Raw genomic sequence first — 17,233 nt, forward strand, 5'->3', positions numbered from 1 at the left:
AACGGGCCTTTCCCTGCTGTTTCTTGTCCCATGAGTTATGTAAGGCTGGCTGAGAGCAAGGCTGGACATCCACAGCAGTCGTCTGGACACTTGACTGGCTCTCCTTCACCTGGACAGCTACAGTAGACGACAGGTTCTGAAACCCCAGAACCTCACAGTGTCTAGTTGCTATTTTCATCATCTGTGTCAAAGATTCCGTTTCTTTTTATGTTTTGCCTCAGCGTGTTACCTGAAGTGGTGAAAGGCCGATCAGACTGGCTCAACTGTGTTCATTTTGGCGTCAAATTCTCTAGAGTTTCGCCTCTTCTCCAAGCCTGGAAAAGCTTCATGAGGGAAGATTAGTTGTTGTGTGGAGGCCCGGGCTGATTTCAGTGGGCTGCAGTGGAATGAGGTGGGGGTGGGTTATGGTTTTCCGAGGCCAGGGACTGGAACTGGTTGTTGCTTGTGTAAAAAGAAAGGGTGATTCAGGCAATGTGTTCAATACTTGTAATGTGATGGAATCCTGTCAAAGTCTGAGCGTGCCATGAAGGGTGGGAGGCAGAAGAAGAAGAAGAAGAAGAGTGCATTGTCTTCGGAGAGTCATACTGTATGGAGAGAGGAGGGTGTGAAGGGAAAGGAAAGAGAAGCGACTGGAAAGAGAATTCCTGCCCGTCACGTTTCATTTCCAAGTGATGAGAGCTGTGTGTTGAACAAAAATTACTGGGTACAGTTGCTTCTTGCTGCTAAGATAAATTCCTAGAAGAAATACACAATAATACACCCCTCAGACATCCTACAAAAGCATCTTTTGCTGATGGAACAAACAGGAAACTGAAGGCTTAGATGTGCTTGGACAAAGATGGAGAAATGAATTATGGGCTGGATAATTGTGTTTGTTGAGCTAACACAAAATTATTCACCCACTATCCGGATGCCTTTGTCGTTTCTATTTATTTTTTTTCTTTTTCTGTTTACAGAGAACTTTTTCCTTTTCCCAGATGTCTGTTGCATATTTAGTTTCTTTGACAATCATCTTTTCCATTGCAATTAGTTATTTTTAAAATGGGCAGAGTTTGCGTCAGCACAGGCTGCATCATGAACATGGTTATTGATTGGCACTGCCAGACCCCCTGTTCTTACTGAGTTTTCTTCTTCGCCTCTATTGGTTTAGTCAGTTGCTTGGCTGCTTCATTTGCTGCAGCATGAGTGTGTTACTTGTGATGCCAACAGCTTCACTCTTTTGGCTTCACTTACTTAATTGCCTTGGAAATGATCAGTATGAACAAAACCAAGGGTACAACCTCTGTAATAAAACTGACTTGCTCTCCTGTTATATGGATGCTTATAGGTAACTTAAAGTGAAACTGAAATGAAATGCTTCTCTTTCCATGGAAAGCCATTAACTTATTAAATACCACTCAGGAAAGGAAGCGAGAAAGCTGAAACCAGCGGTCTCATTGCTTAAATATTGTGCTGTCAGTCCTTTTCTACAGCTTGTGGTCAGATACCACATCCAGTCATAGAAATTACTCTGTCTCCTTATGAGTGTACTGTATGTCTGCATGCATATGTTGGTGTGCTTTCTCCTTTGATGCTCTGCTGGTCCTCAGAGGATACTCTACTCACCTAATATGATGACAGACCCAGTGTGTTAGACCCAGACCAGTGTATTTCCAGTGTATTGACAAATTGACAAATTCAATACAAATTAAAACATGGAGCCAAACCCAAGACACCGGTTATCCTGATATCATGGCTTGAGATGAAATGTTTGGTTTAACTTGACAGCGATGTAACCAAGACTCCACTGTTGCCAGTAACAAGCTGAAGTCTCAAATCCCTTCATGAACTGTATGTCCCTTCTTTGGCTGCTGGGAAACCAAGGTGTAATGAAAGCATTGATGATTTTTCTGCATGGTATTAAGTACAAGTACATATGCCCAGTGTTGGGGAAGCTACTTTGAAACTGTGAAGAACCACCTCATCCGTCATTGGGAATAGTTAGAAACACTAAAGTAGAAAGTAGCAAGCTACTTTACAAGCCACTCCGAAAAAGTAGCTTAACACGCTGCGGCTATTTTTGTAATATAATGAAAAAATGTATTCATTATTTTGTGGTGTAATTTTTACATGAAAAAATAATGGGTCAGAGGCTCCAGTTTGCAGTTCAGTTTGCTACACTTCACTGATAAATGAGTGGTAAAGAATTAATTTACACAAATGACCAAAAAAAGTTAAGTTTAAAATATAGTGGCGTAGCGTTTGCTCGTGCCTCATGATTAGAAACATTGCATGGCTTTGAAAGTAGCTATGCTTTCAGAGTTCACCCACTGATGGCACCCTGCAACACTAGACGGATGTATCAAACGTGATCCAGCTGTGTCCTACTTGAATTATATTCCCTACAGTAACTGTGTTCACATCCATGTAACTTCTATTTCGCCTTGTCTAACTACTGAAGAGTGTAGTGAGAGAGTATTGCCGCGCAATCACCGTGTTTATGTTCTTTCACTCAATGTAGAGAGGGGCGATCACGGTGAGCAGAAGGTTTGCAGTGTAGATGGCTTTGCTAGATGTGTGTTACTGAAAAGGAGAAGATTACTGAGTCTTTCTTGAACTTCCTTGCCTTCACTATCAACGTTCTCCACCGGCATCAGAAACTTTGCTTTGTGAAAACACAAGCACCCAAACAGAGTTCTTGTAGTCCCACTGTGCTATCTCTATCTGCTGTAAGTTTTTTTTGAGGCTTAAAAGAAACTCAACACAAGAACAAACTCAAATTAAATAACTAGAGAGGCACAAGTTGAGTGTGCTGCTATTTTTTTTTTTTTTTCAACGGGACATAGTTCAGTCAGCCAACTCACATTATGTAAATGTAAAATATGTAGGATAATATGTTCACACTTATATTTTGTGTACAGGCTCTGACCTTATCATGATGATACATTTCTACGTCATGAAATCCTCAAAACGAAATAAAATTGGTCCGTTTTTACCTCTTCTCACCTGATGTGACGCAAAATCAACTCTTGGTTTGAGTAGTGCAGCCTGTTTTTTGTCTATAACTGAATTAGACCAAATTTTGTACTAAAAGCAGATGTGGGTTGTTCAACTGAATTAAAGTAAAGAGTCTCATCGATTAATTTATTTTAATTAATGGATACGACTAGTCCCCACATCACAAGATTAGTACAATTTATTCATTGGACTTTGTCTGATTGTAGTCCTGGACTGTTAATGATTGAAACAGGACTACTATTGATCCAAATCAACCATATCTCTATCTTTGAACACAGTTTAAAAAGGTAGACACAACACATTTCTTGTAACAAATTGCGGCACATGAAAATCTGTGGTCTGTAATTGTGTTTTTAACTCTGCCTTTTTGAACCATTTGACCAAGTGGCGAGTAGATTCATATTAATGAAATTCTAAATATTAATCTTGTTATTGGCAACTGCATGTTTTTGTCTCTGTGAAGGCCTATTGAGCTTCCTAGCTTTAATAAAATTATATCTTAAATATCCCAGAAGCTGGTCTTGCACAAGGATCCAGTGTGTTAATTTTGGAGTGATGGTCCTCCTCGAACCTGTTTTGAAAAGCCGTGGATCTCCACGAGGGAGTTCTCCCAATGAATAGATGTGTTTCTTTTTCTATCAAGGGCGGACTGTATCTCTTATATCTCTCTGCTTTTATATACCATAAGTTTCGTACTGTGCTGCATACAGTTTATTGATTTTTCACTTTATGTTTACAGCTCATTTTGTGCATGTACAAAACTTTCTATGGAGGACGTCAGTATGTCATTGCTAACTGAGCGCGTGTGTAGCATTACTACAATCTGTGAGAGTGACGTGGGATGACATAACTCAAGAGATAAATATGTCTCACTATCTCTCCGTGTGAGAGACGCTCGGTGTACATTCATACCCCCGTCTGAGAGGCACGCAGCTTCACATGGCTTGAATAACCTTTCTTGTTGCGTAATCTTTAACATATAGTGTGTCAACGATATCAAACAGCTCTAGGTAAATGAGAAAGTAATTAGTCTAACAGTAACAGTTATGACAGCTCCAGCTGGCTGATGGCTGGAACAGGGACAGAGATGGATAAACTATACGTCTTAATTCAATTTCTGTCCAGATCGGGTAACATCACTGAACAGTTACTAATTCTTTAAGAGTGTATACAATGCAATTGTTCTGGGCTGAATGTGAACTAAATGCTGTCCTTTGATTTATTAGAATATGCACCCATTAGACAGTTTGGCTTATTGGTGATTTTACTCAAAAATCTAACAAGGTCAGTATATTCTAAATACTGTAATGGTTTTTACTCTGTGGCCTGTTCATAACTAAATATTCCATGTGGTAATTCTGAATTTACAGTGTAAAAAGAAAAATGCCTACTATAGCTGTCTGATTAACTATGTTTTGCACTCCTATAAACGGAACTACAAGCTATAGTGTTCTCAATCTTATAATAATGCTTGTCACCTATGTTTACCTTAGATTGCACACTGCAGCAGGTTGCCAATATCAGGGTCAGGACCCCCCAAGGGGTCCCACGATAAATCTGAAGGTGGTTACACCTTCAGCGACTGTGGCTTAGTGGAAGAGCGGGTTTTCCACCAATCAGAAGGTCGGCGGTTCGATCCTGGCCCCCCAGCCCACATGTCGAAATGTCCTTGGGCAAGACACTGAACCCCAAATTGCTCCCAAGGGCTGTGCCTTCAGTGTGTGAATGATTAGTTACTGCTCACTTTGATGAGCAGTTCTGCCATCATTGTGTGAATGAGAAATGTAGTTGAAGCGCTTTGAGTAGTCATAAAGGCGCTATATTAGTACAGTCAATTTCTCTATTTTTTTCCTTTTTTTGCCCTGTGAAATACTGGATATACATGCTGGATTTCTACTTGACACAAGGGGTTAATGGAATTCCCGCTGTAAATACCTACAGCAAAGGTTTGGATTTATAGTTCAGTGTCAGGTTTCACCTGTTGATGTGACCGTAACACTCGATAAATGTATCAAACGTGATTGGGCCATATCGTGCATTAATTATATTCCCTACAATAACTGTGGATGCATTCTTTAATTGAGTTTGTGACATAGAACGTAATGGGCTATGCACATACTTTTAGAACTGGAGTTAGGAGTTAAAATCTGGATGATTACGTTAGTACTTTCCGTGCAGGGCCACAATAGCCGGTGGACACGGTGACGCTGACAGTGTTGCCAAGCAACGGTAAACATTCTAGCCCTTGAGGCTAACGTTAGTCAGCATACTAGCTATTGTTGACACATATTAAAACTGACAGTTAAAATCTCACCTCTAGTTCTCTCTGAAGACTTGACAACCCTTGTTGACTGTGTCTCCCCAACCATTTTCTCACCCAGACTCATGCTTCTGCTTTTATTTCTTGTCCCTGCGAATCAGTCTCCATTTTTTGTTTACGTCTGCTTCCCCATGAGATCATGTGAGATCAGGAGCGATGGTGTATTGGTCCCTCGGGCACGATAATTTTAATGATATCCTGTAGTGTGTGATACGCCATTATTTTCAAATGTTGTAGTGTGAGCATGTTTGAGATTAGAGAAAGGAACATCTGATAAGTTTCTCCTTGTGTGCATGATGCAACCCGATTTCACAGTCGGTTAGGATTTTAAAACTCCTTTAGTGTGAGCCCAGCTTAAGGTGACAAACATGCTATAAATCAGTTAATACCCATTGAATAATGTTTTATTTTCTTGACCGTGGAAGGAGACTGTAAATTGCGGCTTTGGAAGACATACTAGGATTTATGTAATCCATTGTTTGGAACTTTGGCTTTACCTCTCAACAATTACATTTGCTCTCTGTCAAAGTGACATTTCAGAAGCTTTTGCAAAATCTTAGACATGTGTGTTTTTTTTTTTTAACGAAAACGTTCAAGTTACACACTGTAACAAAACAACAACTGTCTTCTTCAATTAGTTGACATTTACCTTTCCTCTGGGCAGTCACACTACAAGATGTTGGCTCCATTCAGCTCCAATTAGGCCCTTTCAAACTAATTTAGAAAATCAAGTAGAAAATCCCCATATTTTTATTTTTTCCCATCATATTTTTATCAGGGACACAGACCAACCATAAAAACCTGTCTGTTGTGGCAGATTTGGATCTTAATTAGTTGGAGAAATCTCATGTGTGTATAACACACTCTCAGTGTGTGAATGTGACCTTTAGCACTATTTTCACAGTCTTTTCTCAGTGATTTGTGTCCACTGTGTCAGCTGAACCTTATGTGGCTTGCTAACTGAGGGCGTCCAGCACAGTGAAGATGAAATTTATGCAGTGGGGGTTAAGAATGGTGACTGGTGGTGTTTTGTGTGGACACGGGTCAATGATTGGAGACCGGCTTCCTCATGGGGCTAGGAGTGTTTTGGGGTCATGTTGTGGATAGCAGCTTTTCCTCCTGCCAGCCCCCGCGGCCTTCCACAGTCCCTGGAGTGTGTTTTGTGTTGGGCTGCAGGTCAGCGGTGGTGCTGTTTCAGGCCATCAGGTTGTTTTCTTTACCCTCTCTGTTCTCGCCACACTCAGCCAGGAGGAGCCAGACATGGCAGCTCAATGCTTTGTGGCCCTCCTCTCATCTAGAAAATGAGGCGACTGCTATTCATTGTGGTTATTTCAGAAGCAGCAGTCTGACACACATGCAGACACACATTTCAACTCTATAAGCATTGAAATGAGGAGAAATATGTGATTTTTTTTGCTCTGAAAAGGTCATCATTATCTTAACGGACAGTGATGATAGATTTAAAACAAGCCTGACTTCTGACACCATGAGATACTGGTTTAGATTGGTGATTAGCTCTTTGCTGCTCTGTAGATGCAGGATGGAATTTCTTGGAGGAGTTAGTGTATGTGTGTGTTTTTCTGACTGAAAGGTGTCACAGGCACTCGTGCAGCTCTACTTCATTGTACTTGTCAGGGTCAAAGGTCATGACGTCGACAGCTCCTTTGAAGTGGCAGAAAATGAGAATTGGTGTGGTAGAGGAATAAAGGCACCTGAAATATTTTTGGTAGCCTTCAGGTTGACAGAGATTAGGTATTACCACCAGCCTGCCTGTCTGCTTTGATCCATCTCATAAAGTTGTTTTCCAACAATCATAATGTGGGGTCAACCTTTCAGCCCCAATGCTGTCTTTCTCCCCAAATTCCTCATTTTGCTGTTGCTGGCAGTGGCTCATGTCCTCCTGGCTTCAGGTAAACACACACAGCAGGCTGCACTTCCTCCCCTCTTTCTCCTCTCTCACTCACATCAAGTGTATAAAGACAAAACTAGTCCAGCTCCAGTCCGTTACAGCTGTGCAGATGTGTTTTAGACTCTTTAAATAATCTACCCATGGTGCATTTCAAGCAGCACTTTTACATTTTCGTGCACAGATGTGTAGATGTGCAAATGTTTGCAGATATATTGCCAGAAAAGTTGAAAGGTGTTTAAAATGACAGATGCCAGATGTCTGTGGCCTAGTGACCTTTATGTGACCTGCGGAGCTCTTTGCATGAGGAGAAACGTGAAACGTGACTTCACAACAGTCAGTCCCATTAAATCAGTCATGCTCTTTTTCTTTCCCTTCTATCCCTTCTTCTCCTTTTCCTTTCTCTCATTTTTGTCTAATGCAGGGCTACAACTAATGATTATTTTCATTATCGATTAATCGGTTGATCATTCTTTCGATTATTTGATTAACCATTTAATCGATTAAATGTCAGAAAATATTGGAAAATGTCCATCCCAGTCCAGGGTAAAGGGTATTATACTACTTATAAAAAATAAAAGAAATTGGCGAGTTTTTGCATTAGCAGTAGAACTACTTGCAGAAAGAATTAGACAAGATCCAAAGAGGTGTTTATATATGTAACGATCAATATAAAGTTAAATTATTTGCAGAGGATCTTTTGATGTACTTAACTTACTTGGAAAAACCCATACCACTGTTGCTCAATTTTTTTTTCAGAACATTTAGTGGTTTGAGGTTAGAAATTTAATATGGAAAAAAATCGACTAATTGTATTAATTGACAAATTTTTTTGGCTCAAGTTAAATGTTGAACATTCATTTCTATTCTGAAAGTTTTTAAAAGGCATGTCTCTTGTTATATCTTTGAGTTTATGCCTCTTTTGTCAAAATGCAAAACACCACTATGAGCACTGGTAGTAGCAGAGAGAGTTAAAAATTGCAAGGAGTGTGGCATCAGTTTCAAGGGGTAGTACAGTAAAGCCAAAGTAAAGAGTTGTTCAAACTTGAGCCCTCAGCACACTGTAGTGTCTCTAAATTCCAGAGTAGCTGAAAAGGCACAGTCAAGTTCAAAAAAGGACCTACAGTGTGTGAGCTCAGTGGAATTGATAAGAGATTAGAGAGAACAGTGTGAACTGGCGTCGGCTGCTATGTGTGAGCTCCTCTACCATTTAACTGGAGTCATGTGGCCAAAGCACTGACCAACTGCCTATCAGCTGCACACAAACACCTCAACTCACAAAGGTTTGTACTGTATATCCCCAAAGAGAAGAGGTCAGTGTTGATTTCTTTGGGAAAAATTTATCACTCTGAGCTACATCGAGTCACTTGTTCTTCAAATTTTCTCTCAGCTCTATTCAGAGCCAGTTGTTTCTTGTCTTCTGAAAGTTTTTATTGAGGCGCTGCTTGATATATACATGTGGGATTTCCACTGCTGATTTTGGCTCTAGGGATGGCAATGTCGGTCTGTCAGTCGGTTGGTTGATCAACGACCTTAGTCCAGACTGAAATATCTCAACAACTATTTGTACAGACATTCATGGTACCCAGATGACGAAGCCAAACTGATCCCCTGGCTTTTCCTCTGCCGTCACCATGAGGTTGACATTTGTGATTTTGAGTGAAATATCTCAACTGCTATTGGATGGATTGCCATGAAATTTGGTACAGACATTCATGTTCCCCTCAAGATGAATTGGAATAACCTTAAGTTTTCCTTAAGTTTTCCTCTAGTGCCGTCATCAGGTCCAAATTGTAATTTGACACTTGTGTTTGTGACCAAATACCTAAAAAATATTGACATTCCCATCAGCTGTTCTTTGTGTTTAGTGCTAGCTAGTTAGCAAATGTTAGCATACTAATAAGCTAAACTAAGAGGGCAAACATGGTAAATCATTACCTGCTAAACATCAGCATGTTAGCATTGTCATTGTGAGCCTGTTAACATGGTGGTACTATTTAGCCGCAGTAGCGTGGCTGTAGACTGGTATGGGTTTTTACTTCATGAGCAAATTCTTACAAATAGTGATGTTTTTACTGTCACTGGCACATGGAGGAGGTGTTGCCCCCCCGTACTATAACCAGATGGGTGTGTTGGGTAGGAAAGACGCCGCAGCTGGACCCCACGCATAGAGATGATCTCTTTATCCTGGGATTGTCCCAGAGGGAAGGACGCTGATGCCAGGGAGCAAGGAAAGGAAAGAGGGAGGGTTGGTAGGAGGGGATGATATCAAGATGAACGATAATTCAGGGTGCCTCAAGGGTCCAAAGCAAACTCCCTGTAGAGGCCCTGGGCTCAACATTAAAGTCCAGTTCAATAAAGTCTTGGTCAGAAGAAAGAAAGGCAGAAAAGAAATAGCAGCTTAACTTCAAACAGTCTGTGAAGTTGAGCTTAAAGCTGTTTTTCCTTCAAATCTTAGTTAAGACGTTTTTTAAGTACAAAGTGTTCATGAGTTATTTGAGTTCCTGTGTTGCCACTGTTATTGCCAAGATTATTTTAGTGACATTTTGCTTTATTAGAGTACAGTGTGACATAAAACTTGGGGAGTGAGAAAGAGGAAGACAATTGACCAGGGCAACCTGCGATGCCTTTTGAATGTGCAGACAGTGTGGTCTAATTCTGCTAAGTTGTTCTGTTTGTTTTTGCTATGTTCCAGGGGGCTGTTCATCACTATTCATGACCGTGGCCACATTGCTACAATGCTTCAGAACTGGCCAGAAAAGGACATCAGGGTAACCCATTTGTGCCTCTTATTGTGAACTAAACAAAAAGACCAAAACCAAAGATGAATTGACCCTACTAACAAGTGTTGTGTGTGCATCCAAAACCTGATACATGTTATTCCTCTGTGCCATAGAGCTCCATTGTGGTCCAAAAACTATTCAAAACACAAAAAAGGGCCACACTCTTGCACTGGGTGACATGTTCCTTCTTTACCAATAACATGGGCACTACAGTTTATTTTGAGTCGATCCCTTATACTCCGCCCTGGTGGCGTAAATACATGCTAACTTACCTGAAAATACTCTCCCAAAATGCACTATTCAATCCTGATTGAGTAACATATGCTAAAAATAAACAGTGCCCAGTTGTTTTAGAAACATTATTTAGACTTTTCTATCTATATGTCTGTGACCCATTTATGTCCTTAGTAGGAATGAATGGTCTTGGAGTTGAGAGCCACAGACAGGGTAGGGAAGTAAAGTATTGAGAGAAGGACTAACATATTATTGGTTTTGGTCTTTTCATGGGATTTGCTGACAATTCAAAAATATAGAATATGACCACCCTTGTCCTTTAATGTACGTGCATTTAGCATACAATATTGTTTTGTTTTTTTTAACTCCAAGGATGGTACAGTATGGACAAACAACAGGATACAAGTAACACACCAAACTTCAGAATGATTGTTTGCAGTAGGAAATAGCAACACATGTTGCTATTATGTGGAAAAGACATAGATTATCTCTATGGAGTTACACTCCCACAAGAGATTATCTAAACTAGTTTCACAACTTCAGGATAAACTATGCTGAGTGATCCACAATAATTATCATAACTGTGAGAAAATAAGAACTTGCTGTAATATAATCCTAAATGACGTACACGTACCATAAAAGCTTTGCAATGTTGATTGATACATTTTTACAAAAAAGTGTGATAAAAAATATGCTGAAGTTACTGTTATCTAACAGTGCCGAAGATAGTGCTTAAACTACCAGAGACTACTTTACCGTTTTGTGAATTTGGGGACTGTCTGCGTCACTGTGCAGCAGAAGAATACATAGTTTCCCATTTGAAATTCTAAGTTAAACATTACTACCTATTATATATTGGGTTGATATTTCATTATGATAAAAACGCACAATGTTTTTATTACTTTTAGTAATAAAAGGCCAGTCATCTTACACCAGGCTGTTGTTGAAAATAGTGAATGCGCTAAATCCAGTGATCTGTTTGGGAGGTGGAAGATTTTGGTATTCTCTTGACCTGCTGTATTGGCCAATTTCCCAAAGCCTGAAAAATTGCTTTAATCTTCTGTATAGAGCAACTATGTGCAAGTCATGATCTAGTCATATTTAGAATGACGAAACCAGCGGGCATTCCTTGCATGTCAAATATACATGCAGCCTCAGCCACCTGTTCACAGCTGTCAACAGCAGGGCATTTACCTCAGCGCTGACATGCCGCCTTTCATTGTCAGGGTGGCCTTATCGTAAACTCACCTAATATGCCCTACTTTTCCATAAAAAGAAGACAAATGGGAGCCAAGGTAGTCATCCACTGATAAGCCTTAGCAGTCTTTCTGTCTGTTAATGGTATTAAGTATGGTCATTATAGATTTTAAACATTCAAATGGGAAAATTAATGACACTCTTTAAACCTGTCAGATAGTGGGAGGAACAAGGCTGTAAAAATGTTGTGCCAGAGTTATCTGCGTCACACTAATGGTGGAAAAAGAAAAACTCTCAGAATTAGGAACATTTCAAATTAAACACTTCTACTGGTGATATTAAGTGTTACACAATTGATTTGTTTCATGCTGTGGAATCAACCCAGAGGAACTTATTTATTGCTTAATCAGTAAAGTGACTAGAGAGTGGAAAGCCAGGAGGGTGTAGGAGGACCTGGCTTACTCGGAGGAAAAAAACATGTTTCTGGGTAGCAGGACTTGTTTTGGTAAAGAAGGTTTGAGTTCATGAGAAATGGAGGAGAAATGCTCCATTTATTTTCTCATTAAATTGTGTATAAATGTGATATAAAATGCACTTTAAGAATATCCTACATGTAGTAGCATTATACACAGATTTAAACTGATGTGGTGGTTGGTGTGGTTATGTAGTTTATGGCTGACAGTTGGCTGTTGTTTGACAGGCTGTGTGTGTGACAGACGGAGAGAGGATCTTGGGGCTGGGAGACCTGGGCTGCTGTGGCATGGGCATCCCAGTGGGTAAGCTGGCCCTCTACACAGCCTGTGGGGGTATGCCGCCACAACAGTGCCTGCCTGTCATGCTGGATGTGGGCACAGACAATGAGGTAAGAGCGGAGGTCTAAATATATTTGTGACAGACTTTTTACAGAACTATTATGTTATTTTTACATCTATCAGAGGTGGAAAGTAACATTTATCATTAACAGTACTTAAATAATTTCCCTGCAGCTACATGTACTTCACCTGAATATTTTCATTTTGAGAAACTTCAAGAAACTTGAGAAACTTCTTCTACAGTACTTCACTGCAAAGGAAAATATTGTTTTTGTATTTTTACGTCACTCAACTTTTTGAAAGGCCATTGATACTGTGATACATTGATACATTACAGATGATGGTTTTACACATAACACATATAATATACTCATTATAATGTGTTACAGAATAAGTAAAATTAGCTTCAGTGGACCAGCCGCAAGATAACACAAGAGTCGGTATAGTAAATGCTTTTAGCTAAATGCTAACGTCAGCAGGCCAAAATGCTCACAAACACAATATTAATATGCTGATGTTTAGTAGGTATAATGTATACCACGCTCACCATCTTAGTTTAGCATGGTAGCATGCTAACATTTGCTAATTAGCACAAGCACAAAGTACAAAAGAACAAACAAGATGTAACATGTTAATAGGTGAGCTACAGAGGTGCTGGCAGGTGGATTTTGTTACCATTGGGCAGAGCCAGGCTAGATATTTCCCTCTGTTTCCAGCCTTTATGCTAAGCTATGCTAACCAACTCCTGGCTGAAGCTTCATATTTACCATACAGACATGAGAGTGGTATCAGTCTTCTCACTTAACTTTTGGCAAGAAATTGAACAAGCGTTTTTATCAAAATGTTGAACTATTGTTGAACTAACCAAGTACAATTTGGAGTGTACTACTTTAACTTGAAATATTTTTTAGTGTGGTATTGTTACTTCTACTCAAGTAAAGGATCTGAATTTTGGAAACATTTACAGGTTAGCACATCAGAGAAGTACAGTTGCTGAGGATATAATAGTTTGCTTTACTTTTTTGTTGCTCACCTTCCACACAGAGGCTAGAGATAAAGATTAGCTTCAGAGCAGCTGGGCCTCATAGAGTGTCTTGCTCATCTCAATGTGGATTACATTAAATTAGATGAAACCCTAATCATCCCTGTGGGGAAATTAGGTCATTATAATCCCAAGTAGTAATGATCAAGTGTGCTTGGTCTTCCTGCTCACCTCTCAACTCTACTGCCCCAGACCCTTAAACTCAAAATATTTCTACAACAAATTAACAGTATGCCAGTAGGGAAATGCTGCCTATCCACCGTAGCCAGGTAGTCCTTAACTCAGAAATCAGCCAAGAAAAAAAAACAAATCTTACACTTTATAACCAGGAAACACCCTTTACATAAGTGAGGTAAGCAGCTCCATTGATGGATGCCAACTGGGAAAGCACCTCTCCCCTCTGCCTGCCGGTGAGAATAGCTGCCAACAAAGCTAGAGTTACCCACCTATGGTCCCTGTTTTCTATGGCAGCGTCTCTGAAAGATGATTCAAACTTTGGGCAGGGCAGCACGTGTGTCTGTAACCTTAAACAGACTAAGAATAGTCTGTGTGCACTTCTATATATACACAACTCTCTGTCTTGGCCAAGGGTGTGGCTGCCTCGGATGCCTGTGTACCCGACACAGCTGAGCTCAGCCTGTTGTCCTTCATTTACCAAGACAGTCTTCACATGACTCAGTCCAAGGAGTTCAGTTTCAAGCCAAGCAAATGTCTCAAGTGGATTAAGGATGAGAGGTGTTGCTGGGGATAGATGAGTTCACAAATAAAATTAAGCAAGCAAGTAAGTAGCAGAAAGAATATGGAAGAGTTGTTCGACTGGACAGAGACCAGGAATAGGAGAAACCCAGTGATTTAATGCAGGTGATCATTGATGGCCTGACGTCCCTGTGTGACAACAGAAACACTGCAGTCTTCCCAGAAAGCCCATAAAAGATATTACATTGCTACATTAGTCCTCGTTGTGCCTTTGGAACTGGATTAAGGTAGCAAAATCATCTCTCATTCTGCTAAGTCCTCCACCTCAGCTCTCTATCTTTATAGGCCTACAATATGTAGCTCTTCCTTTTGACCTCTTCGTGTACTGGCATCTCTATGATAATACCATCTGCAGATTAGATTCTTGGGTGCACTGCAGCAGTTTTTGACATTTATGGGCATCACAACACAACTTTAACAAGCTGTCTCATAGTCTTTGATCCAAATTTGCCTCAATCTGCCTTATACCTACAGCCAAAGTAGGAAGAAGAGAAACATTTTGTGTGTGTGTGTATAGGTATGTGTGTGTCAGTAAGCATGGATACAGAGCTCAGAGATGTTATAGGAATAGTTCAGCATACACTTATTTGCTTTCTTTCCAAGAGTTAGACGAGAAGATTGATACCACTCTCATGTCTGTATGTAAAGTGTGGAGCTGGAGCCGGGTGAAACAGCTAGCCCGGTTCTGTCCAAAGTTCAAAATTACAGTTCCAAACACCTCTGAAGATCACTAATTAACACATTGTAAGTCGTTTATTTAATCCATGCACAAATAGAAATGCATAAATGACAATTTGTGGTTTTAGAAGAAGTTACATGCTCCTGTGCTCACCGGCTTCTGAGTTTTTTAAAGGCACCTTTGACAGAACTGGTCTGAGTAATGAAAGTAATGAGTAATGTAGCTAATTACCTTTGCTGTACTTTACTACTAATGTAATGATTTATTACACTGGAAATGAGTCTTACTGTATATTGACCTTCTAACTCTGGGAAAGAAGCTTATTTCCCAAATTGTTCAACTATTTCTGAAATGTTATATTAGATACAGGCATTAACTAGAGGTCCATCCGCACCTAACAGAAATTATATACAGTATATGCACAGGGACAAACTTGCCTGCAAGCACATACACACACATAGCATTGCTGCTTATGCAACTTAAACAGAAATAGCTATAAAAGAGATTTTACTGTAGTCTGTCTGGCTTTCTATTATTCTAAAGAGATGACAGGCTAAATGAGTTGTAATGGGATAAATGGGCCGTCTGTGTTTGTGTCCTATGTGTAGTTCTTCTGGACTGGCTTAATATGGGAGGCAGGCTAGCCTGCTGCCCCTCAGTACCCTGCCTCACTCTGCAGCCCTGACTGTGAAGGCATGATGGGAGCAGATGGAGGTAGGAGGCTATGAGGTAGTGGTAGCTCTAGCTAATTATTAAAATTGCTGTTATTATAGGATTATATTTGTCCTTGAGTGGATATGGGGGTAGAGAGAGAGGCAAGCAGGCAGACATCCAAACAGTTAAGCAGGCAGACCCCCTGACCAAGACATTGTTTTTTTCTTTAAACAAAGAGTTCCACATTTTCGGAAATACACTTATTTGCTTCTTACTTGGATTAGAAGATTAAAAGATGATACCACTCTAATGTCTGTAAGGTAAATATATAGTTATAGCCAACAGTTGATTAGCTAGCCTAGCAAAAGACTGGAAACAGAAGGAAACAGCTAGCCTTACTCTGTCCTAAGGTAACAAAATCTGCCTAGTAGCACCTCTAAAGATAATTATTTAACACCTTATATCTCATTTGTTTAATTCATACAAAAGTCTAAGTGTAAAAATGGCACATTGTATGTTTCTCCCTGTTTCTCCAGTCTTTGTGCTAAGCTAAGCTAACCAGCTGAGATATGAGAGTGGTATCAATCTTCTCATCTAACTCTCATCAAGAAAGTGAATTAGCATATTTCCCAAAATGTTGAACTATTCCTTTAATCTTTTATCAGATCATGAGGGGGCTCAGTGCCTGTAAAATGTCTCTTTGGCTACTGCGTAGGTGTTATTTTTCATTGATGTCATCCTGGACAATATGGGGGCTTTAATGGGTCCAAAGTTGGGTGTCCTTTACCTCAGACAGGTCCAGGCTATTGTTGATCCCTGGCCTTGTTCCACCTCTTCGCTGAAATTCATTTTTCATAAAGGCTGCAGTTACATTCTTAATACAGAAAGTTGCATGTTAAACTACTTAAACTCCCTCATCAAAAGTCCAGCACAACAGAGCAGTCAAATATAACTTTATATTATTTTCCTGACGTCCAACAGTCATCAGTTTGGAAACAGTTGCAACATTGAAAATGGAGCTTCTGTGTCTCTATCAAGCTTGAACTGTACAGCCATACACGAGGACTAATCCCTTCTGAGAGAAAAGGGGCTACACAACACAAAGGACAGCTTAGCCAATCAACAGTAGATAATCTGGGACAGAAAGACAACTCGTGTCAACAGTTCAGCACAGTGTCAACGAGGTCAGCCCACTTAAAACTCACTCAGGACTATCCGAGTCACTTATAATGCAGCTCTTTCTATTTAACCTTTTAGAGGTAGATTTGTCACAGTGTGTAATGAAACAAAAACTCACCATCATACACTATAACTCAATAGAAGGCACATTAGCTGCAAGTGAAACTCCACTGCAGAGGTGAACAACTCTAAAATAGCTATTTTTATCTTTCTCCTTGCATGCTCTTGCATCATCTTGTGAAATTACCACCAAAAGCTCTCTCTGATATCAATCCACTTCTCCATGGGATCACATGAAAATGTTTAGCTTGTTTTGGTTACAGTTGAACTTGGCTACTATTACTGCCCATTAAAAGCTTGCCAGGAAATGAGTTGTCAACTTCAAATAATATTGCCTTAAATAAACTTTTTGAGCTGTTCTTGGACATGGCAACTCTTGACCCTGCCATGGAAAGGTGGCCGCTGCCTTCTCCAAGCCGCGCTCATCTTAGTTGCACCCTCTAATTATCCAACTCCAGAAGTAAAGGTCGCCTGTCCCAGTGAGGCATCACAAAGCTCTGGATACAGTTCCCCGCTCTTTGGGATAGAAATTCTCTGGAAGTCAAAGTTTGCAGAGTGTAGCACATTTAGATTATGAGTCTATCTTTCAAAAGGTAGGTAGAGATCTAGGTAGA

The 17,233-nt window shown here is 40.1% G+C and overlaps 1 protein-coding gene across 2 annotated transcripts in view; it reads left to right on the forward strand.

Annotated features, from left to right (window-relative positions):
- The window catches only part of me1 (malic enzyme 1, NADP(+)-dependent, cytosolic), a 94,238-nt gene that overhangs the window by 52,195 nt on the left and 24,810 nt on the right, over nt 1-17,233 (forward strand). For both annotated transcript variants that reach the window (XM_044207036.1, XM_044207034.1), the window contains 2 exons: nt 9,919-9,994; nt 12,138-12,299. In XM_044207036.1, coding sequence (XP_044062971.1) covers nt 9,919-9,994; nt 12,138-12,299 — 238 coding nt within the window. The remainder of the gene's footprint in view (nt 1-9,918; nt 9,995-12,137; nt 12,300-17,233) is intronic.

Source organism: Siniperca chuatsi, linkage group LG9, assembly GCF_020085105.1.
Source record: "Siniperca chuatsi isolate FFG_IHB_CAS linkage group LG9, ASM2008510v1, whole genome shotgun sequence".
Taxonomy (NCBI): Eukaryota; Metazoa; Chordata; class Actinopteri; order Centrarchiformes; family Sinipercidae; genus Siniperca; species Siniperca chuatsi.